A 25,423-nucleotide genomic window follows, 5' to 3' on the forward strand; every position below is an offset into this window, starting at 1 on the left:
CTCCCTAAATTCAAAGTATTAATGAAGTGCTATGAAAATCCCAGAGAGCCAATTCCCAAGTTCTGTAGGTAGGGAGATAACACAACAGTTATTTAATGGAATGAACGGGAAGAGCATGTGTAACACAAAAGGACAAGTTGCCTTCTGATTCCAGCATAAAATCAGCACAAATTCACCTTCCAGACCATCCAGGGAGAACAAAAGGGTAAAGATAATTGCTGCTATAATCAACTAGATGAAAAACAGTTCAGTTTCAAGAGGTTTAGAGCATTTCAAGTGAAGTGAGACAGCAAGGGGAGATTCTGGCAACCTCAATCCATGTCAGGAGGTTTTTGAGCTCAGCTCCTGAAGGCCAGCAGGACAAGGTGGCTCATTCAAGACTTTTCTCATGAAAAGAAGTACCACAGCTTCATAACCTGCTTGGGCTGACAGAGCAGATCTCCTGAGAACTAATTTAATGCTTTTGCATTGATTTACTGGACGTGGCCTGGGCCAGCCAGGTGGAGTCCTACAAACCCTTCCAAGGGACACCAGCACAGCAGTGGCTCACAGAAGCCAAGGTATCAGGTCCTAAACAGCAGATAATCAATAGATGCACCAAAAAACTCCATAACAGGCCCATAAATAGGGACTAGAGGGGGTGAGGTGGGCCTACAGGTTCTCTTGTGGAATCTGGCAGGTAATAACAGACAAAAAACACAGTGAGGGAGCTCAGCATCTCCTTCAGCCAGCACAGAAGAAAAACATGGGGTTATGGTTGTACAACTGCTCAAGTTCCTCAGACAGACTTTGGAACAGATTTGAGGAGCACCAGCTGAAGGCTGGCAATTGAAGACACTGCTGTGTTGGACAGCAGGATTGCTTTGCATATTTTTCACATTTCTTTTCACATTTCATCACAGAAACAGGATTTTCAGTCAATGAAACCTGAAGCTGAAGAGTAGGGGCAAAAACCCTCCATGAAAAACCTCCTAAAAAAGTTACTGTACCTTCTCCCTGGCAAACATGAACAGCCCATAAGAATGGAAACACACAAAACCTTACTCTTTGGTGAAACTGGAAATAAATTGTGCACGTTTTGTGTGCTAAATCAGAGGTGGCTTGTTTGGTGTGAAGTTCCAGGAGGGAAAGCAGAGCCTTACCTCCAGCAGCTCTGACACCACAGGAAGGATTTCAGGGTTGCAGATATCGATGGAGTCATCCCTGTAGGTTTTCTTTTTGTACCGGATGTTCCCCAGGTGCAGGATGGCCGACAGCAGAGAGAAAATCCTAAACAGAGACAATTCATTTTCACTCTGTTTTTCATAAAGTGAATGAAGAAGTAAATTTGACCCTACCCCCAAGGGCCATGTCCCTCTTTGACTCATTCTTCTAATTTTCAACCCAAAGAATCCACTTTGCCTCATGTCAAGAAGTTTTTTTATTTAGCCAAGTACCAAACTTGCATCTGAAAAGTTTCCTTGAAAATTCTTTAACACATCAAACCCACAGTTACAAAATTACAGTCCATGTTGTAAAAAAAATAGAAATCCTCCAGTAATCTTGATATGCAGGTTAAATATTTATCATGCAATTGTCTAAATTAAGGGGTAGAGTGGGCATGGACATGCAGGTGATCCCTCTTAGTCCCCTGGGACACATCTTTTTGTCACCTTTTTGGATCTAGACCCAGCCAGAAACAAAAGACTGTACAAAACAGCATAAATGCTTTTATCATATCTAAGTAACTGAGGTAAAGAAAAGATGTTACACTTCAAGTAAGTTTATCCAACCAATTTTTCTGTTTTGGAGGGAATTTGGTAATTTTTAAGTTATCTCCCTTCCAAAAAAAAATAGGATCAGACACTCAAAGAATATCCTGAGTTGGAAGGGATCCACAAGGTTCATCAAGCCCAGCTCCTGAGCCATGGCTGACTTCAGCTACAAATCCTGCTTGTCCCTATTTCTACACTCACTTGGGAGCTAAAAATGAATAAACCCAAATGTGATTCCTAGCTATGCCACCAGCTTGTCTAGACACCTTCACCTCTCCAAGTCCTCCCTTATCTCCAAAACAGGGATACTGACTCCTTGTTGTGAATTTCAGGATGCAATTTTATAAAAGTTCCTCTTCTCTGTTTCTACAAAGGTGAAACCCCATGTTTTGCTACAAAGAAATTACTTTTAAAAATATGGTAGTATTTAAAACATACTCCCTATGTCTCAACTGAAGGTGGTTCCTTATTTGTGCTGCAGTTGTATAATGCCAAGCAAAATAAACCTGCTCATGTAGTGAAGAATGCACTTCATTTCTGACACACAAAATTCACCAGGAGCAACTTGTGTGCCAAGAAAAATCATTGCACAGTAAATCAGAAGTGAGAATTTACTGCATCACCCGACTCTGCTCAGTCCTGACACTTCCTGATTGCTTTGCTCAGGCAATTAAAGCCCTCAACAGGCTTTAGACAAACCTCATCCTGATAAAGCAGTCTCTGACACAGAACATATTCACACAAGTCTGGATCCTTGGGTTTATCCATGTGTGTGGGGAAGATAGAGGAAAATCAGTTTTAATTTCATAATTGATTTGTTACAAGTGAGGGATAAAGAACAAGCTTCCAAAATTTCTCAGTTGTGTGAAAATATCTTTGAGGTAATTTTTTATGTCGAGTTCTTCCCAACCTACTCAAGTTTTTCAAGCCAAAAATCAACACGGGAGGGATTATTTTGAAGGTTTGGTTGGTGGTGACTCTTAAGAACTGTCTAATTCCATGGTGTCAGTGGTGTTGCAAGCCAGCTCAAGTCCAGTTTTCAAACCAGCATGTCCAGTGAATTAGCAAAAAAGGCCAGCTGGAAATGAGTCTACAGACTTAGAATTGCACACAAAGGGTTAAGTTTGATGAGGGATAATGAGAACTTCTGATTAAACCAAGCTCTGGATTCATGACATGCAGAGTGAGGCGTGATTATTCATGAACACTTGAGAAACACTTCAAGATGTCAACTCCTGCCAACGCTCCATTTGCATGAAGAGAATTGTTCAGCACAGCAATGATCATGGAACCACAGAATGCTTTGGCTTGGAAGGGACCTTACACTCATGTGGCTCCATCCTGCCATGGGTAGGACACCTTCCACTAGAGCAGGCTGGCCTGGGATACCTCCAGGGACGGGGCAGCCTCTCTGCAATGTCCTGCCAGCGGAGGTGGCATGAAGCAGGACAATCTCCAAGCTGTTAAGATGAAAATAAACTCACTGTCTGCGTGTCTTGGGCAGGAAGCCCACCATCTCCATGGCCAGCTGCAGCCGCTCAAAGTCGTGCTTCAGGTCCTCCCCTTCCACGGAGAAACAATCCTGTGGATCAAACACACAGAGGAAGCACTGACACCACCAACACCACATCAGCTCCACATGGCCAAATCAGCACTTCATAAACACCACTGGGTGATCTCCAGGTCTGTCATCAGCAACATTTCCAGCCTGGCACTGGAAATACAACATTTCTGGCGAATATTTTCTGGAGACACATCCCTGTTTCCCAGGTTTAACCTCTAAGGAAAAAGGTGAGCCACCCCATTCCAACAGGATGGTGAGAGTTGGTCAGCGTGACCCTACACAAAAAGGATGGGAAATAACAACAAGATGAAATCTGTTTCACATTTACAGGCAGTTTATTCCACATTCAGTCCTCTACCTAAGGAGGCAAATTCAGTTTTTAAATAGAATTCAGATAACTTCATGTAAATGATCAGTGCATTAAATCCTGTGTGGGAATGACAAAGCTTTAAAAATATTTCTCAGAAACTTTATTTGAACCACCAAGAAGTTATTTCAAAACTGGGAGAATCTGAAATCCAGGATATTTTATACTTCTTGGAGGCTCACTTGCCTGAACAGTTTAGTTTTTCCTTGATATCAGTCACTGACATGTTTGGAAAAATCCAGTGACATTCCAGATCCAACCAAAGCTGTCCTGCACCAATATTTAGGAAACAGAAATGCTCTTTAAATTAATATATGGACCACTAATGCCAAATATCTTCTGCCTTGGCTCACTGTAGGCTTCCCATGGATTATTTATTCTTCTCTCTGCCTTCCTAGCCTATATTTAGTATTCTACCCATTGCTGCCAATAAAAACTACCCATCTATAAATCAAATTTAGTTTATTGTGTATCACACAATATTGCGCTTTTTTAAACCTCAGACTATTTCATTAACACTTAAATCAAGGCTTTCTACAAGTAATTAGAGACTTTCAACAAGTTAATCTGAGTATAAGTAAATACAAATAAAAATTATATAAAATTCTAAGTTTATTAAAATAATACAAATAAATGTTGTAGCTGCGGTTGGAATTAATTAAGCAGCTGAATGCACATAGTTTATTTCAATAATTTCCTCAACATCATATTTATCACACAAGCAAATGTGCAAAAAATTTTGCACAAATAATTGAGAAAGTCTGCATTAAATAGGGTTATGTAAATCATTGAAAAGCCACTTGTACAGAAGATTAAGCACAAATACAGAATACACAGAATGAAGTTATTCTATATCAGCTTTGTGTTTTACAGCATTTAAAGCCTCACAACCATATCAAAGAAGTTCTTCATCATTACAGCTATAGTTATAATTAGAGTGGAAAACCCTTATTTAAGATATTTATTTATATTATTTATATATTAAAATGTTGATATTATTAATTTATTGTTTACATATTTAAAATACTTATTGCAACATAGGAGGCACCCACACAACTGCACTAAAAGCCAGAGAAGTGCAATTGGACAAGAAAATCGAAATTTTTTTATCAATTGTCCTCAGGGACAAGTTAATGCTCCATGGGCAAAGTGAATTTGGAGCTGTTGAACAGTAAAACCATTTAAAACCACGCAGAGCATCGATGAAGGCAGGGACTGAAATTCCAGGAGAAAATATCAGCCTCTTTTAGAGAACAGTCATTAGAAAAGGGCATTTTCACCTTCCAATAGGAGCTAATGGGAAACAACCCTAAAGCCACCCAAAGGGACACAACAATGACACCACCAAGAGCAGGGACACCAGCACTGATTGTTCACACCATAAAACATCAGGGCAAGACCTTGTCCCTCCTAAGCTCCAACCTTGGCCTCCTCAGCCTCTGCCCTTCCACTGAGAACCCAGCAGAACTTCCCACCCTCCTGCACTTGGCAGGACAACAACACACCCACAAATCCTGCAAATTAGGCAGCTTTAGAGCTTTTTTTTTTTAAAGACACCAAGTGGTGCTTTTTAGTGGCACTCCACATTCCAGGAGACATTTTCATTTTCTGGCATCATTCCTCCAAAATGAAGTCACGAGTCAACAGCAAAATACCCCGGCCCGGCCGACTCCGAAGCAGCACAATCTACGCCCAAGGCAATTTAATTAACGATTTACATAACAATTGCCCGACTCATTAATCCGCATGGAAAGACTTTTAGCAAATTCCCTGCTTAAAAGCGGATGCTCTCTGCAGTGTTCCAGCACGGAACCGCTTCCTAATGGATGATAAATGAAGGATAATTATAAAATAGAGGAGTGTCCTTGATATTAGAGCAGACAAGCATCACAAAGTCCATCCCCACAGACCTAATATCCTGCCAGAGCAATTAGTTTCCCAGCAAAAGTGAGTTCCCTGCTTCCTACAGTCACATTGAAGTGATCCATGGATTTCCATGGAAAATTTACAGAGGATAAAACAGAGTTTCTTTAGAAACTTGGTGTCTGCAGCAGGTTGAGTCCATGGGTATGGGAGAAGACCGGGGTAGGTTAAAGAGTGAATCAAGCAACCAGGACTGCCACAGAAAATTATCCCAAATAAAATTATCCTAAATAAATTAACAAATAAACAGCCAAATGGTAACAACATGTGGTTTTGTTGCACAGAATAAGAACATAGACATGGCAGCCCCCAGGCTGGCAGGGTGTTCTTGGTCATGTACCAAAGGAGAATGTACCAAATTTTGGGGTTGTTTTAATTTTAATTCCTTCAGCAAATTGTCCCATCCCATTCCTAAAGCAATTAAGGGCTTTCCAACTGATAAAGGGTATTAAGGTCTAGAACAGCATCTGCTCATCACTCCCTGCTCCTGCAGGGCCCCTGAGGAAGCTGATGGATTAAGGATGCCAATCCAATATTCAATATTTTTAACCTTGTGAGGGAAATTCCCTCCTCCCCTCCTAAGGATTTGCAGGGAAATGTTGCTGTTAAGACACTTGTTTACCCGAGTGAATCCCAGCTCCTTCCCACATCACCTCTTACTCTTCCAGATGCATCAGCAGGACTTGGCAATCATCAAGCACACGGTAAAACAGGCAGGAAGGACAAGCAGCTGATGCCAAACATGCTTCCACATGCAGGACACACAGACAGGGAGCACCACGGGACACACAGACACCCAGAGAATGATGGTGGTGCAGGAGGAGCCAGGGAAGGGGGAGAAGCTTCACCATTCCCTTTTTTGGGGCGATCCATTTGGAAAGGATGATCATGTCAGCACAAGTATTTTAGGAGAAGGAATTGTTTTTGCACTCTGAACAATATCAGGATTTGATTTTCTCACAGATGGCTGGGGGGATGTTTTTGGGTTTGTCTGTTTTTTCCTGGAAGCTGGAGAGCAGATACACCACTTCAACCAGCATGAACTGATGCATCTCTTGGGGCTTCAAGACAGTGATTTGCTGGTTTATTGGAATGGAATTTCAATTTTCACATTGCTGTCACATCACAATTTCCATATATCATCACGTATTCCATCAGGAAGGAATGAAAACCCCCTCAGTTTTCCAAAACTGAGAGGACTGCAGAGAGCTGACCATCTCCAACTGCTGAAGAAGCTTTCCAAATGGAAGGAACCATAAAAGGGAAAGGGGAAAAAAATAAAAATCTTAACTGTCAAGCAGCACCACTGCAGGGCAAAGGGTGGTTAATGGGTTAAACTTCATTGGATTTGGCTTTCTTTGTGTCCCTAAAACACTCAAGTGAGAGCAGCCCTGCACCAGCAAGATGGGAGAGGTGGGTTCTTGTACTGACCGGCTCCGAGTCATAGCAATAATCATCCCAGCTCTGTCTGAGGGGTTTCTTTGTCATCTGAAAGCAAGGCAGAGCGGGTTAAGTGCTGTTCCCACCCCAAACCACCCCCACCACCTGCTCCCTAAGCAGGAAAATTGTTATTCTGCAGAGTCATTGCCTGGTTTTATTTGTTTTCAGGGAAGATTCATGATGCTTTTGCATTCCTGGTGCTGGTTCCTGCTCACAGGGCACCTCATCCAGCGAGGCCCTCTCATCAATAATCCTAATGGATATACTAAAATCTCTTCTCTTACAGGGCTGAGGAAACCCTTGGTTTATCTGGAGCTGAAGAGCCACCAATGCCAAAATCTCACTGAAGAACAAATTTGGTTTGTTCCTACTCTCAGCCTCTGCTCCAGCCAAACACAAGTGCAGCAAAAGTGAGATTCTTCCAAGCAATACTCCAAAGCTTTTTAGGAATTTGTGTCTTTTCCAATCAGACAGAGATGGAGTTGAGAGAAGTCAAAACATTACCACTCCCAAGAGGGAGAGAGATGGCACTGGAGCTCCTGAGGAGCTGAAAATAAAGATCTAAACCTGCAAATGGCTGTTTTCAAAATGGATAAAAGTTAGCAACCAGCACAGAAAATATTCAGTGAGCTGCAGGGTGTGCAGGGGTAGGTACACCTGCCACTGGTGTGGGAGGAATGGAAAAGTCCTCCACACTCAGGGGATACTTTGAGTAAATTTGCATTTAAAAATAAATTGAAATCTTTCTTTTCAATCTGCTCCCTGCATTTACAGAGCAGATTTTGGTTATGTATCTTAATAGATTATTTCTCATCTGCAAAGCAAACTCCCCTTTTGCTTTACATAACCCAACAAGAGCAGAGGAAACTGGGAGGAGGAAAGCAAAGCCTGACTCAGGACTGAGTCACTCCTTCACTTCAGGGGCCTGGTTCAATATTTTATGGCTTCTCTAGATGAATATTTAATTCTCAGTAAAACAGTTCATGTCTGAGCTGGTTCTTTTTCCTTTTAAAAAGGCAGGGTCTTCTCCAGGACACACTTAAGAAGAGACTGTAAATGTTCAAGGGTCATTTTGTAATATTTCTCTTAAATGTTTCCCTAGTTTCTTTTTCCATTTCTCCACTATCTCTTTTTTCTCCTTATTTTCCTTTTCTTTTCTCCTGCAGGGCAAGGAAAAGCTGCTACTGCACTGTCAGCTGGTCTTCATGTGAAACCATGCCCAGACCACATCTGAAAGTGCTGTTTTTCCACAGTTGTCAGAGTTAACTCTAATCCTAAGTACTAAAAGTTATTTAAAAACCTCCCAAAAACTCAGAGTGCCACTGCTGTCCAAACACTGTGTTCAGGGAAGTCCAGAGACTGCTTCCCTGATCCACTGGACTGATCTTAGCAGCTTTCTCCAGCTTACTTGCCACACAGCACCTTAATTTAGATTAAAATAAACATTACACCCTAAATTATAATATTTCTACTGGAATAGGAATATTTCACCCTAAATTATAATATTCCTACTGGAATCATGTGTTCCTCCCATTACACGCTGTTAGATTTCTAATTTTCTTTTCAATATAAATGCTCCTTAACTGCTATGTAAAAGGACTGTAATTAAAAGCAATGTTTTCAACTAACTGAAAGTGACTGGATGGCCCAACAAAACCTGGGAATCCAACAAAACATTCCATCTTGGCATCTTCCCACTGCACAACCATGGCACAGATGGTGCTGGAGATCACAGCATGTTCTCCAACCAACGCCTGAGGCATAGAGCCCCCAGCCCTGAGTGTTCCTCACTTGGGAATATTTCCCAGCCCTGCCAGGGGTGTGTGGGAGTCATTAACATACAATGGATTTTGGTGATGATTGCCTGCTTTAAAAACATTCTTAAAAAGTCCCTGGTAATTGAGAGCTATTCCTGAATGAAGTTATATTTCTATAAAGACTAAAGGCTGTTTGGGTTGGGCTGTGGTTCCAAGTTTCTTTCCAGTTTAGGGGTTAAATCACTCTTTATTGCTCCTCATGTTTCAGCACCAAGAAAATTGAAATTAGTTAAAATCAACATGTAACTTAACTCCTCTTCTACATATTCCTCCTCTCTTTGGTCCATTTGAAGTTCCTGCTTGCAAGAGTCACTGGATAACTGCCTAAATACCTCAAGTAAATCAGTTTATTATAAAATTATCATCAAGTAAACTGAGTTTATTTGGCTGTTGGTAACACCTCATCCATCATTCATTCCCAGGTTTTCAATGGCTGCTGTGGTTTTAGTCATATTAGACTTGTTCTATTGTTAAAGTCAGAGGGTTGTGCTAAAAGCCAGCCAGAAGCTACAGAATTAGGATTTCCTCATGCAAGATGTTATAGCCCAGTATGCCACATCTTCCCCTCTTCTCCTGCTCAGGAGGCAGATATTAATGAGTAAATGGCATTCACACAGAGAGCAGGAAATTCTGACTGTTTCTCCCTCCAGCAATCAAAAACTCAATACATTTAACATATCCCAGGTACAGAAAACACTGATTATTTTTTCCCTGAAACACTACCAGGTGTTCAGATTGCTCATGCACAATTATTCCAATGACGGAAGACTTCCTCTAAACCATTAAAACCAACTTTTACTACTCCACACCTTTAAAAACCCCCACTTTTACTACTCCACACCTCTTCTTTATTAGCATTAAATATCAGCAGAAGAAAAGGCAAGACCAAGGATTGCATTCCTGTATAGAACTCCCACCTGGTTCAGGTAATGATATTCCTCTGGCTGCTTCAGGTGAAATGCTGATCTCTCCTCCTCACTTGCTCCTGCCAGGAGGTAATAAAATACATGGTAGTTCCTGGTGACAAATGAAAAACAAAAGCTGTTAGCCTTGAAAATGAGCAGCAGCACTGAGCAGAGGCACACTGAAACCTCCCAACCTGATTTTCCAGCTCCCAAGCTCAGGCCTGACACCGTTTAGAGCTGGTCTGTACCTGCTGCGCAGGGATGGAACAGATTTAATTATGTCATGGAGAATGAGATCCCCCTTCTCCATCCAAGGACAGCCACTGCCCTAGAATCTACTGGAAGGATTTCTAGCTGGGATGCTCAGGTTTTCCTTCAGAGCCATGTGCAATGCCCACATATTTCACAGAATCCCATCATCATTTAGGTGAGAAAAGAGCTCCCAGACCCCTGAGTGCACCCTGTGCCCAAACCCCACCTGGTTCCCAGCCCAGAGCACTGAGTGCACCTCCAGGAATTCCTTGGACATCTCCAGGGATGGGGACTCCAAACCTCCCTGGGCAGCCCCTTCCAATGCCTGACAACCCTTTCCATGGAGAAATTCCTCCTGATGTCCAACCCGAGCCTCCCCTGGCACAGTTTGAGGCTGTTTCCCCTTGTCCTGTTCCTTGTTTCCTGACTGTCCCCAGCTCCTCTACTACAGCCTGACCTCTTTTATTAGAATCACAACATATTTCCTTGCAATGCAGAAATTATGACTTTTCCTATCTTATTACCATTAAAAAGGCAGTGACTTTGCAGTTGCAATTCCATGAGACATGACTGAAAAATCTTCAAGTATTCAAAAACTCAAATATTCAAAATACCTGAATATCACTAATGCTAAACCCACCCCAAGGGACACTCATCTGTTCTGCTGCCAGACAGATTAACACCATTTCTTTCTAAAATTAAAGCTGTGCTTTTATGTTGGATGTTTTCCAAGAGGATCCAAGTTTAATCATCTTGCAACACCCAAGAGGACGTTTGTCAAGGCTGTAGATGCTCTTTAACTCCAGGAACAGCCCTGGAGCATTCCAGAAAACTCACACATCTGTCTCCAAAGGGAAACACAGCCAGAAGTGCCAAGAGTTGAAAGGCAACTAAAGGCAGCAAAATTATTTAAAAGTGGAATAATAATTACTGAGTGAGGAGAGGAATATGCAACAAAGAATATGCATCAAATTAGGAAAGAACACACTTCACATAAGTTCATTCTCTATATAATTTTGGCTTTTTCTAGAGGCCCCTCTGAAGGCCTCAGTGAACTGCAAAGAAGAATTAAAATACCATGTTTTTCTCCTAAAATGACATATTAAGCAGTTCATAAGTTGTACAAGAATGAAGTGGTACATAATAATCTATCTGCCATAAAGAAAATAAAATGAAATGTAACAAAATATTGTAGTGGGAGGCCCCCTGCTCATGGCAGGGGTTGGAACAAGATAATCTTTAAGGGTCCCTTTCCAAATACAGCCTATTCTATGATTCTATGGCAAGTCAAAGATTTTGATAAAATAATGGAGTTTATTCCCTCCATTAGCACATTTCTCCCTAAACAACAAAACATTCAAATGTAAAATGCATCATTAATCTCTGCAGCACAGGGGTTAAGAGCATGAAAACCCTGATCCCCTGTGCCAGCTCCACCAGGGATTTAAGTTATCTGTGCCACATAGAGGAGTTAAACCCAAGCCTTGGGCAAAACAGAGGCACCCACCGCTCGTTGTGCTCCTGATAGACCAGCCGGGACTTCTCCAGGAGGTATTTTTCAACATAAGCTCTGCAGAGGAAAAAAATCAAAGCATTATTCACTGACCTGATGATACTCAGCTTCAATGAACACAGCTTTACCAGGGCCTTCAGCCTTGCTATCCACACAAAGAAGTTTCAGCCTTGTTTCACTTAGTTGTATAAATTTCTTCCTCAGCAGAACAAGCCCAATATTATGTTTGGCTTTTGAGGTTTTTTTGGTTTGATAGCAAGCCAAAACTAACTTGGATCTGAAAAACATGATCTCAGATGCTTCAGCCTATGGGCAAGAGAAATGTTGTCTGCAAGGAAGGAGCTGGGATCCCTATTTCATCCAAAGCCAGCAAAATCCCATTGCCTGCAGCCCAGGAGCCATGCACATGGAAACACATCTGTGAGCACAAGTGTGCAAGAAGCCATTTAGCTGCAGAATCAATCCCCAAATCCCCATTCCCTCTTCCAGAAGAGCCACTTCTCACCAAAAATTTCGGTTATTAACTTCTGGCTCCAGTCAAAAAAAATAAACAATTGCAAAAGTTCCTCATTGCAGTTTACATTTTCTCCTAAGAGCCTCCACAACAAACACGCTCAATCTACATATTAAATACTTTTTTCAGGTTTGTCAAGTTAAACAAAGCTTCCACAGGTTTTTTTTTTTTTTTCTTCCAAACAAACCTAACCAGTAATGACAGAGATTTAGAAGCTGGAGTTCTAGGTGGCAGTTTGGATGGTGGAGCTGTGCTTTGCTGGTGACAGATGCGCCCAGTGACGTGGAGCTATGGGGGAATTGGGAAATCCTACAAACCTCAGCATGGTGGGACAAGGAGGGGCTTTCCTCCACCACAGATAGGAAAGCCAGATCTAATTATTACCTCCAGCACAACTTTCTCCCTTCCTTCCATAAAAACTAAACTAGAAATCATTTGGACATGCTGCAGAGGTTTTGTGAAAATTCTTATGGCAGCTCTGGAAGTGGCAAATCCAGCTCCCCATGGATGATCTTGCTGGACAGGAGGAGTAAAGGAAGACAGACAGCAAAGCTGTATTCTTCTTTATTCCCTGGGAGGAAGCTGGGAACAGTCTATGGATATTCCTCACCCACAGGTTGATGGGGTTTTTATGTTCCTTTTCTAGCCTGAACCCAATTTTTCCTTCCCAAGCCATGAATTCATGGCAGGGTCAGGGAACACCTGAATGAGAGATCCCAGATGCCACTGATGAGATCCCACAGGATAATTGTGATCTGTAATATTGTACAGACACTCCTGTACAATAACCTGCACCATGGCCATGTCCTTGGCATTCCTCCCACCCCAATCGTTCCTGCTTTTATTATAAACCACCCCAAAAATCATTCTTAGGCAATAATTTAGATTGGAAGGTATTGTGGAGGTCATCTGGTCCCAACCACTAATTTCATTTATTTATTTATTTTACATTTTTATTTTTACTTTTAAAATTTATTTTAGAAAGTTTCCATATTTTAAATTTTATATTTTATTTTAATTTTCAATAGATGCAATAACAATGCTATTTTGGTAAAATGCTCCCTTGCTGAGTGCAAAGGTCACAATGAATCCATGTCCCAAGAACAACATCTGTCCCCTCTTGATAGTGAGTAGGAAAACCAGCTTATGTCTTAAAAAGTTGCTATCTCCAAATTTCTTTTTATTTACCATTGTCAGCTGTGTCAGTTTGACCTTTAAGAGCAAAGAAAAGGAGCTGTAAGGGAATGACCTTGTGTAAAACACTGATTTAAGCACAGAGAGTCTGTATTTCACAGGGCTTTGATTTAAACCCCTCCTAGCTGGCTCTTCTGCCATTTCATGGCTCCTGTCAGGTGTCAGGGCTCTTGATCATCTCATGGGGACTGAGCAGGTTGCAAAGACCTTCCTCTAGGCCTGGCTTATCATGGATTAGCACATCCAAAATTCAGGAAGGCTCCTGGGAATGCCCCGAACTGCAGCACAGCTCCTGTTCCATCAGTCTGAGAAACCATCCAAGACTTCATCCTACAGGCTGGGCTTGGGTCCTGCTCAGCCTCCTGCCTGTTCCACCTTGTCAGGTTTTGGGTGATTATACTCAGAGGGGCTGCAAGCAAATATTCAACTGCTATTTTCAACCTCTGAAGAGAGGAAATCTCTTATTAGGGGCTGCAATTTATAATTCCATTACCAAAGCTACTGATATGCAGAACACAGGGTGATAATTGGATTGGGTTGTGCTAAAAAAGTAGAGACTAAATTTTTACAAAAATCTTCTTGCACAGGAAAAAACAGAGGCTTACATGCCACATATATTTTGTTTTTGAAATGCATATATTTTTCTTTCAGTATCTTTTCTTTTCACTGGGGGAGCACTGAAAGCTCATAGCACAGTACAGTCACATCACACTGTGCAACCAAAGACCAAGAAAGCTAATTTTTTTAAAAGCAAAGAAAACTCCTCCTATTTTATGAACTAAAATACAGGAATATAATGTTATTTGCATATCTCTGCCAAATAAAAATAGAGGCCACAACCACAGTGCAGCTACATCATGCCAAGATAATACATAGTTAAGGCATTTGTTGGATTCTTGTTACACCCAGGAGGTATTACAAAAATGAGGTTTATCCTTGTAAGAGAACTGTGCAGCAGAATTAAATAAGGGGGAAAAGTGCATCAGGTTTGATGTGGGATGCAAAACCAGTGGGAAAGGACATGGAGTACCCAAGCTCACTGAAAAATTAATGGCAGCTCTTTGTGTGATACTGTTCTGCTGGAAAAATAGAAAGCAAAAAAAATTTAAAAGCAATTCCCTAAATTAACAACAAAGTCCCAGCAAGAGGTCTCTTAGCCAGCTGCAGAAATTACACAGCCCCTGAAATGCTGCTTCTACTCCTCATTTTTCCAACTGACTCAGTTCACCTGGACAAAAAGAGGAGTTAACAAAGCCCTGCCCATTTACAGCTCCTTGGTGATGAACTGGTGCCATGGAAATTATCTGAAGCCACAGAGAAAGTTGGGTTGAGGTGGTTCCATCCCTGCCATGGACAGGGACACCTTCCATTGTCCCAGGCTGCTGCAAGCCCCATCCAACGTGGCGTTGGACATTTCCAGGGATGGGGTATCACCAACCTCACAGCCAAGAATTCCTTCCCAATATCCCATCTAGGGATATTCCACTTTCCCTCTGGCAGTGGGAAACCATTCCCCCATTTCCAGTCCCTCTCCAGCTCTCCTGGAGCCCCTTCAGGCCCTGCCAGGGGCTCTGAGGTTTCTCTGGATGTGAGCACCCCCAGCTCTCCCAGCCTGGCTCCAGAGCAGAGGGGCTGCACCCTCAGAGCATCTCCATGGCCTCCTCTGGGCTCTCTCCAGCAGCTCTGTGTCCTCCCTGTGCTGGGCCCCAGGGCTGGGGCAGCTCTGCAGGTGGGGTCTCACCTGAGGGGGCAGAGGGGCAGAATCCCCCTTTTCCTGCTGCCCATGCTGAGGATCAGCCCAGGGCAGGGGGGGTTTCTGGGTCCCCAGTGCACATCTCAATGAGCTTCTCATCAATCATCACCCCAAAATTCTTCTCCTCAGCTCTGCTCTCCAACTTCCCAAGCTGAAATAAACTGAGGAGAACCACAGTGGAGACAGACCAGGATCTCCTTGCAATGACCTGGGAGGAAGAAGAGGCCTCCCCTGGTCAAGGGCTGAATTAGGGAGAGATTTGCAGGGAGGGAATCAGGCAAAGAACAAGAAGAGTGTGGCTCAATGGCCTCCAGAACCCCCAGCCAGATTAAATCCTCCCCTTGGCTTCTGAGCCAAACCTTTCACTCCACATCTATTGCTCAGCCCCTACCCCATCCCAGCTAAAACATTCCCCTTTTCTGCTTTAACTCCTGTCTGAGGAGGAGATGCTGCTTTTCAGGTTCATTAAAAATTTGACATCAGGATTATGGAGAGCTCAGCTGGCTTGAAGGCAGCTCAGGGGTATCCACACCTCAGCACCCATCTTGGATGCACCGACATTTCCATACCAGCAGATTTTCATAAGCTAAAAGCTATGAAGTTTTATTTCCTATCTCCATTTTGGGAAAAGCATTACCAAAGCAAGAACACCCTGTTTAGGTTTGGGTACACCCAGCACCCTCCCCTGTTCCCACTTACCCTCTCACAGTGCCTGTCTCCTGGTAGTTCACCTGGATGAATTTGCCAAAGCGACTGGAGTTGTTGTTATGGGCTGTTTTTGCATTCCCAAATGCCTGTGAAAAGAGGGAGATGCCATGGTTATGCTGGAAAATCCTGATTCCCATGGGTGTCACTCACAACCAAACTTGGGGGATTTTCCCATCATTTCACATCAAAAACAGGGGATGGGGAAGGTTTTTTGAGTGGTTCACAAAATAATCCAACAAGCTGCTGGGGACCATGGTCCTTTGCAAGCTGGTGTTCATGAGGAGAAGCTAAACACTGGTTAAAAATAAAGTGTGAGCTGCACAGAAGAGATTTAATGTTTGAAGTTATTACAGTCTGCATTAAAGCTCTGCTTTATTCATTTAAATAAATATACAAGTATACTGCTCCAACAGGACTCTACATTTTAATGAGCTAGAGGAAGCTGCTTTTTAATTATATGTGGAATTAGGGGGGAAAATGCTTTGAAGGCTACTCAGACTAGATAATGTCATACACAGCATTGGCATAACCCAGAGTATTTGCAGCATTTCAGACACCCTCGTTTCCATTTGCTGCTGTTGCTTTTCCAAAATCAAAATGCTTTTAAGTCTTTATTATGCAAAGCTTTTATTCTATCCCTGTCTTACCGAAGCACTGACTGAAGAGAGTAATTTTTGCCATTTAAAAGAAATCTCTGAACTGAAACTGCTGTTTTCAGTTGTGCCTAAATCATTTTCGTACTCATCCGGACCACGGTGACACAATCTGCCAAGCCACCAGGTCCAATTAATGCTTCATTTATTAAACCAGTTTTCATAATCACACACCTTTTCTTCTAAGTCAAATTTATTTAAGGCAATTACAATTTCAGAGATAATTTCCAAGTGTTGCTCATGTATGGGCATTTTGTGCTGAGGCTTAACATCAGAGCTCAGCTCCCATTAGATTTATTCCCTGCTCAGCTATTTATTAGAAAAGATTAAAAGGGCTTTCCATCTATAATCTCAAGCTTTTCAAATGACCTTTGTGGATTTAACTTCCCAACTAAAAGCAGAATATAAAGGCCAAATGAAATGAGACCTTGGAGAAAGGGTATTGGACACGTCCCGTCCGTGCACGATCCAGTTCCCTTCCCAGGCTGATTTATTTCCCAAATTGCTCAGATTTAATGATTTAAGAACCCACAGAGGTTTGCCATGGAATAACAATGTGATTTTCCCCCCTATCTGAATACAGGGATTTGTTTAAACTCCAACTCTTGCATATGAATCTGCTTTAGTTGACTAAAGCAGGTTCTGGGAGAGCTGAACCTGCCGAGCAAACAGGTTATTCTGGAGGGATGATTCCAGAGCTGCAGCTCAGGAGCCCTGCACAGGAGTCACATCTTTTCAGGCTCTTCACGCTTTTTTCTTGCTTACTCACCCCAAAATTCCTCCCTGCACCCAGCATGCCCCTCAACCCACCCTCCAGAGGACATCAAAGGCACCCAACACCTCCCCTGAAGCCCCAGATCTCTCCTGGAGATGAAAATCCAATCATTCTCTCCCCAAACCAGGAATTTTGATATTAAGAACCAGGATGGTGTTTAAGATTTCCAAAGGATTTACCTCCAGGTATTTCAGTGAGCAGAGACACAACAAGAAGCTTTTAAGCAGAATATTCAAGATATGCAAGTGCATCACCTTATATTTAATATTAAATTGTATTAATTAGGTAACAAGCATTTCTCTGCTATGGGATCACTCATGTTCTAGGAAACCATCTTAAAGCAGTGAGATAAAATTTCTATACAGCTAATTAACATTGCTTGTTAGAGAAGCAGCAAGATGAACCTGAACAGACCAAACAGGAGGCAGCAGAATTTTTTTATCATCTCATATAATAAATTTTCATAAAATTTTAAAAATTATTTAAGCAGAGAACAATATTAAGAAGATTTCTAGTGTGATTCCCTGTATTTCTACCCTAAGTAATCACTCAGAGAGAAAAACAAGGACTATTTATTAGGATTTCTTTGGGGAGAAGCCTTGCTCAAGAATCAATCTTTCTTATTCTATAGCAGGGAAATTTAAGAGAAAACATTTCAAATATAGGAGTGGGGAATAGCAAGATTCCTCCTTTTTTATGAGCTTTTTTGGGGATGAATGTGCCAGACCACATGATATGTTATAACCCAAATGCCTCCAGAAATCACAGCCCATAATGTTCCTCTTTCATGCATTTTTCTTTCGTGCTGATAGAAATGGGAAAGGTCTTTGGATCCCTTCTTGTGCAAACTTTGGGTGACTCCAGGCCTGGCACGTTGGGAATGGGCCAACAAGTAGCTGGAGAAACGTCTGGTGTTTGATTTGAGACAACTTAATACATTTTTGTTTGCTTTACTCACAGGGTTTCTTTAGCAGGACTGTTGGGCTATAAAAAAGTGCTATTAATTCAATTTATACGTGCCTAATCCATACAGACCAGACCAGAACACCCTGTCCCTTGCAAACGGGGCAGAATATAATAGTTCAAGCTCAGCAAACGAGTTATGACTTCTCTAAAACAAATTATCTTCTGTTCATTTGATTGCCCTTTACTGACTCATTGATTCGAGGCTGCTGAGCAGCTCAACGGCCAAAACTCCAGAACGGCATTCCAAGGATTCTTGGGGAGACCAAAGCTTTTACTGGCCAGGGCTCAACATTTGGAAGGAAACAAAATTCAATACGTTCCTCTGTAGGAGCTGGGAGTCCCTCTGGACCTGGAGGGTGATCCAGCAGTTTGGAGAAGGCAGGAGAGAGCAGCTCCATTCCTCCTCCTGCACAAAGAGATGCCTATCAGGATGAGGGGAAAAAAGGGATTAACAGTTTCCTGGCTAAATGCTCCACGTTCCTCCTGATCCCAGAGGCTTGCAGCCTCCTTGTTCTCCACTGAATATTGATGCAATCTGGATTAATTCCAGATTACAGTCAGAATAAGGATTATTTTAATGTCTTTCCTGAAAAGAAGTCATTTTCCAAATCTCAGCAACTGGGAAAACACCGTGGTGACTTGTTCTTATCTGGCAATAAAACACTGTTCTACAGATCATCCAAACTGAATGTTATTCCTCCATAGAATAACAGCAATATTCTCCTACAGAATAACAGCTGCATTCCCTTATGGAATACCATCTTCTGTGGTAAAAGAACAAGTGGAAATACAGACCTTTGCCAGCATATTTTAGGTCCTCAGGCCTAAGAGGAGCCTTTAGCCCTCACCCTTGGAGGGAAAAATAAAAATATCATCTTCTCTTTGCTGTATAGGATAAAAAATATGTTAATACACAAGAGCTTTTAAATGGTTCCCCACTAACCTGAAATATAAATTGAATTTTTTAGAAAGTCATACCATGAATATGCCAGGAGAACAGCAAGTTGACTGCTTAAATCTCAACTATGCCATTGTGGAATACTTATATTAATAGTTACATTCCATTGAGGGGCATGGAAGGGACTGGGAGCAAAACTCCATCAAGCTCATTAATGCCAGGGAGAAGAAACAGGTTAATATCAGACAAGACAGTGCTGGAGGATTCAAATTCCCTGGTTTACTGTGAAATTTGGAGTTCATTAATCAAATGTATTCATAAAGTCTGAATGACTTCTAACTGTGTGAGCGCATTGGGAACAGCTTTGCTAAAATCTACTTCCCACCAAATAACATAAATACAGAAGGGGCTGGAGCTCAAGGAGGGGCTGAGGGAGCTGGGAAGGGGCTCAGGTGGAGCAAAGGAGGCTCAGGGGGACCTTGTGGCTCTGCACAGCTCCTGACAGGAGGGGACAGCCAGGGGACACCAGGCTCTGCTCCCAGGGAACAGGGACAGGAGGAGAGGAAATGTCCCAGGAGAAGTTTAGGTTGGATAATAAGAGAAAATTTCCACATAAAGAGTTGAAAAGCATTGGAACAGGCTGCCCAGGGATGTGGTGGAGTCCTCATGCTTAGAAGCGCTCAAAAAAAGATTGCATGGGGCTATTGGGAACATGGTTTGGTGATGAACATGGTGGTGGTGCTGGGTGATTGCAAATCTCAAAGGCCTTTTCCCACCCTCACCCCCATGATTCCATGATGCCCATCAGATGTGCATTCCCAGGCTTCACCCACAGCTCCTGGTGGGGAAACACAACGTGTGCACCCACAAAGAGTGGTGGATTCAAACATCCCCTGTAATTTATTTGCAGATCTGAGGGCTGCTTATCCCAATGTTCTATATGCTATTATTTGGAAAAAAAATCCATAAACACTTTCACTCCAAATTAAAAAAACACACAGGGAAGAAAAATAGTGTATTGGAATTTTTGAAATTAATGTCTTTTTTATGTGTCCAGGGCACTCACAAATTTCTTCCTCCTTCTGCAGGATGATAAAGATCATTCTCCCCAGTTTTCATTCCACCTGAAACCAAGCTCCCAGCACTCTTCTTCCCCTGTTATATTGCTTTTTAACAGAAATACATTGAATTATGTCCAGAACATAAACTGCACGTACACTACTTAAGTTAGAGCTGTGCTAAATCTCTTCTCATTGTTGCTCCTGCCCTGGGAAGAGCTTTTAAACCTGCAGCTCCCACCTCCTGAGAAAATCTTCCAGCCCAAACTGATGCACTAAAACAACCCCACTTTGATGGACCTCTCTGACTTTAATTCCCATGAGGAGCCAGCTTGATGCAGAGAGATCCCAGCCCCTAAGGAAGCTCCAAAGCACAAAGGTATGAGGTACAACTTGAATACTGCAAAGAAAAAATAGCTTTTATGGGAACCCCTCAAGCTGTGGTTCCACAGTAATACTGAAAATCTAATTTCTAGCAGCTAAACAGGACTCCAAGCACCAACACCTCGGGGTTTGCTCTCTCGGTTGTGGCTCTGTGTCCCACACTGACAGAGGAACCCAGCTGTGGCCAAAAGCACAAACCACAGATTATTTATAGTGTTTGTGCTGCAATGCCCCAGCCTGCCCCACACTGACCTTTAAAGCCCTGCAGACTTTCCTGCCTCGCTGTTCTCTGCTCCACGGGGCCACTGCAGCACCTTGAAGAGCAAACATGGGGTTTCCATTTCACACCACGCAGAACCACAGCGCGGTTTGGGCTGGAAAGGACCTGGAACATTATCCAGAGCCATCCCTGCCATGGGCAGAGACACTTCCCACTAGACCAGGGTGCTCCAAGCCCCATCCAACCTGGCCTGGAATGCTTCCAGGGATGGGGCAGCCACAGCTGCTCAGGGCAACCTGTGCCCCGGGCCTGCCCACCCTCACAGAAGAGAATTTCTTCCCAACATCCAATCTAAATCTCTCCTTTTTAGTTTAAAACTGTTCCCCCTTGTCCTGTCCCTCCATCCCTTGTCCCCAGTCCCTCTCCAGCTCTCCTGGAGCCCCTTCAGGCCCTGCAGGGGCTCTGAGCTCTCCCTGGAGCCTTCTCCTGTCCAGGTGAGCACCCCCAGCTCTCCCAGCCTGGCTCCACCCTCAGAACATCTCTGTGGCCTCCTCTGGACCCTTGAACCAATACACAACAAAGCAACTTAAATTCAAGGTGTATAATGACAAAATACCTTTTTCTTTGTTTAAAAATTTGTGATATTTGCCTCTAACATTTTAGAGAAAGCATGTCGTGGCTGTGGGCATGAACAGAAATATTCCTACACCTTTGGCAGCAAACACAGCAGAACATCTCCTTGGTGGTGTTTGCTTCCTGTGGTAGCTGGATTTTTTGCTTATGAGCTTCTCAAACCCATGGAGTTTCCTGTTTCTTCCCACAAAATCAATACTCAATTTTTAAGCAGGTGCAGCAACCAAAAAGTGCACACCTGTCCTGTCCCTGCTCTTTGCTACCCACAAAAGAACCTTTCAAATACATGACCTACAAATCCTTCAGATGGGGAAAGTCCAGAGGATAAAGACACCAGGGAAGTGCTGATGGGACCCTTCCTCTCCCTGCTGCCCCTGTGGAGGACAAGGAGAAGAGGTCCATAAGGCTTGCAAAAACTGCCCAAAAGGTTAAGACCTTATTTAAGGAGCCTCCTCACACCAACCAAACATACAATTTGTTGTATTTATGAAGTTTAAAATGCTCTTCATCCCTTCACTGACACTTCACTGTCAATGGCAGTGCAGCCACCACTACAGGGAATTAAACTCTTCCAACAAAAAGCACACCAAATCCTTCATTCCATAATTACAATGACTGAACAGCAGCCAAGTGAGTTCTACCCATTAACAGACAAACCCTCCTGTGATTAAACTAATGTGTAAAATGCAACCCTCATGGTACAAACTATAAAACGTCCTTTTAAATATTTTTTTTCTCATTACAGACAGTTTATGTCAACTAAAAATGTTTTGTCATGGTAAGACACCTGCACTGACCCTACCTGAGGTGAAGATTGAGATTATTCAAGGATTGCACTTTCCTCCTCTGGGGAATGTCAACATGCTGGAATGGAGAATCAGAGAATTGTGGAACAGCCTGAAGTGGAAGGGATCCACAGGAACCATCGAGTCCAACTCCTGTCCCTGCCTAGGACACCACAATAAATCCCTGTCCTTGAGAGCTCTGTCCCATCTGCTGGGTTCTGCAGCCTTGGGGCCATGGCCATTCCCTGGGGAGCCTGACCCTGCTCTGGGGGAAGAACCTTCCCCTGATATCCAACCTAGCTCTTCCCCACAGCTCCTGCCATTCCCTCAGGTCCTGTGTCTGCTCCACCACAGAGGAGCTCAGTGCCTGGAGTAATTAAACAACAAATTTTTTGCAACAACTTGTCTTAAAATACAGGCTCAGATATAACCATGTGTCTTTGTGCACACTGAGTTCACACTGCCCAATACAAATATGGAAGAGAAGGACTTTTAATGGCAAAGCAGCAACTTACAGAAGGTTCAGGAGTCAATTTAGTTGAAGTGCCAAACCAGAGCATCATTATGGGGTAAAATACTGAGATAAACCCTATAACCATCACTACAACACACCCTTGTTTGGGAGATATGATGCAGAGGCTCTATCAGCTATGTAAGAAACAGGATTTAGTGTCTGCATTCCCAGCAAACACTTCAGTGTTGGCAGAATATCCCTCCTTTTCCCATACTTAAGCACAGCATCAGACCACTGCAGCTCCTTCCTTTCAAGTGATGCACTGGAAAAAAAAAAGGAATTACCATGAAACCACAAAGCAAGAAAACAAAACCCCAAAACCCAAGCAAAGCCTCTGACCTAAGTCCTCTTCCCAAACAGGGCCAGTTTTCCTACACAAGTGCAATAATGGGAAAGAAAGCCCAGCTGAGCTGGCAGCCACCAGCAAACACCCCTACAGCAGATCCTGGAGGCACAGGCTGCCAAATCCCCATGGCCTGGCCGACATTCCTGCTCCTCTGCTCAGACATTCATGTTTTTGTGAGCAGGGTGGACAGCCCTGGGAAGAACAGCCAAAGGCTCATGTTTTCCAGCAAACTCGCATGCATTGGCCAGCAAACATTTGGGTGGAAAAAAGAAATCTTCATCCTAGGTTGAGCTTTGGATTTAAAGAAGCATCCCAAAATGAAGTTGGGGGATTTGGTGTTATTATAGTGTCTCTCCAACTCCCAACATTCATATTCTGCAGCCAAAGAACAAACTTTACTCTGTCAAATGCAGGCAGCAAGTGTCTAACAGGTGCCAGGAATGAGCAAAATATCCTTATTTGTGCTTCAAATGATTTTTTTCATGGGATAAAGACATAAAATAATCACAATAAACAGTAATAGCAATAAAGTGACCAGTTGGAAACAAGTCATAGCTAAAGGAGGAGGTTTTACATTCTCCCAGTCAGCAATACAAAAATATAAAAACATCTTTTTCCCTTATTTACACAGTTAAAATGGTGAAGTAAGAGCTTAAAAAGACTTATTAGTAAGTGTTGGGATGGACCACAACACCTGCAGACTGAGGCATAGCAGTGAAAAAATTACTATTTCATTGGAGCAATGGGAAGCACTGAAAAGTAATTGTCTTATCAGGGACCAGAATATTTGATAAGCACTGCAGTGGGAACAAAGCAGCTCTGATGGAATGACAACAGATTGCCCATGGTGACCCATTAATGTATATATTTCAAGTGATGACTGAGGAAGGTATAAACTATATAACAGGTTATATTATGCACTGCAACATCAAGCCATATCATGATTTCCTTCTCACCTTTCATAATCCCCTCATGCAGAGCTGGATGAAGTGCAGTGATGCAGTACAAACTGCAGCTGCAGCAAATAAAACTTGTCTGCCATTGCTAGGAACAGCCTCACACAGTGCCCGGAGCACTTCTGCCTTCCTTTACTTTAAATAAAATAATACTGCAAATAATGGAGTGAGAGCAGCCCCAGGGGGAGCTTTGGGATGTTGGTGGAGGAGCAGACAGACCTGCCCTGGCAGCCCCAAACCCCAAATTCCCCTGGCCTGGGCTGAACTCAATGTGGGCACCAGGGAAGGATTCCATCCCTCTGCCCCACTCAGGTGAGACCCCACCTGCAGAGCTGCCTCCAGAGAGGACACAGAGCTGCTGGAGAGCCCAGAGGGGGCCATGGAGATGCTCTGAGGGAGGAGCCAGGCTGGGAGAGCTGGGGGTGCTCACCTGGACAAGAGGAGGCTCCAGGGAGAGCTCAGAGCCCCTGGCAGGGCCTGAAGGGGCTCCAGGAGAGCTGGAGAGGGACTGGGGACAAGGGATGGAGGGACAGCACACAGGGAGTGGCCTCTGGCCTCCCACTGCCAGAGGGCATTGGGAAGGAATTCCTGCCTGTGAGGGTGGGCAGGCCCTGGCAAAGGTTGCCCAAGACAGTTGTGGCCACCCCTGGATGCCTGGACATGTCCAAGGCCAGGTTGGAGGGCACTGGAGCAACCTGGTCTAATGGAAGGTGTCCCTGCCCATGGCAGGGGTTGGAACAAGATGGGCTTTAAGGTCCTCCCAACCCAAACCATGCTGTAATTCCATGATCATAAACAGGGAACAACATTCTCAGCACCACATTTGCCTTTTTCTTCTCAAGGCTGAGGCTTTTGAGTATCCAGAGCTCCTGATCACTCGGGTCTTGTCTGCCCTGAAGCCCCTGACAAAGAAAATACAACTTTTCTATTTTCAAATAGTCAACCATTTTCAACAAATTTCAGTGCTCTGCAGAAGATGGAAATAAATTCCTGTCTCCAAAACATCTCCTGGTTTTTAAAGCATGGGACATTACATCCAGCTGTAGAAAGCCACCTCTCACCCATGGCTTCACATCCTTCCCAAAGTAACATGATTTGGGTCTTTTTGGCCTGTTGGCTTGGAAACATTGACATTTCAAATGACAAAATACACAAACCAAGTGCTGCTTTGTAAGACATAATTTCATCATGCCAAACCATCCACAAAGGAACTACATCCTGAGAACATTCTGGGACAAGGTTTTGCTGCGCTCTTGTCACCGTTGTCACCTGCTGACAGCTCTGGTGGCACTCAGCCTTGCTGAAGCTGTGACTCACTGACTTTGGGAGCTGGTGATGACAAGGTGCCATCACCCAGGCCTGACTGAGGCTCCCACTGCCACACTATTTCAGGTGGAACATCTCTGGACCCTCAGCCTGAGGGCAGGTCTGGAAACAATCCATCAGAGTCCTGGGAGGTTGTCTTGAAGAAGACACAATGCCAACCCCAGGTGGAGCCACAGCCCCTGCCCAGCACAGAAATTAAACATTG

General features: G+C 43.3%; 1 protein-coding gene across 12 annotated transcripts in view; it reads right to left on the bottom strand.

The window, feature by feature from the left end:
• MYO9A (myosin IXA) overlaps positions 1 to 25,423 on the bottom strand; it is a 174,744-nt gene that overhangs the window by 97,217 nt on the left and 52,104 nt on the right. For 11 of the 12 annotated variants that reach the window (XM_063169351.1, XM_063169353.1, XM_063169347.1 and 8 more), the window contains exons 3-8: positions 15,696 to 15,790; positions 11,530 to 11,592; positions 9,783 to 9,882; positions 7,040 to 7,096; positions 3,239 to 3,336; positions 1,143 to 1,269 (exon numbers count right to left, since the gene is read on the bottom strand). In XM_063169351.1, the coding sequence (XP_063025421.1) occupies positions 1,143 to 1,269; positions 3,239 to 3,336; positions 7,040 to 7,096; positions 9,783 to 9,882; positions 11,530 to 11,592; positions 15,696 to 15,790 (540 nt within the window). The remainder of the gene's footprint in view (positions 1 to 1,142; positions 1,270 to 3,238; positions 3,337 to 7,039; positions 7,097 to 9,782; positions 9,883 to 11,529; positions 11,593 to 15,695; positions 15,791 to 25,423) is intronic. The other variant, XM_063169350.1, reaches the window with a different exon arrangement.

This window comes from Melospiza melodia, chromosome 15 (genome assembly GCF_035770615.1).
Source record: "Melospiza melodia melodia isolate bMelMel2 chromosome 15, bMelMel2.pri, whole genome shotgun sequence".
Lineage (NCBI taxonomy): Eukaryota > Metazoa > Chordata > Aves > Passeriformes > Passerellidae > Melospiza > Melospiza melodia.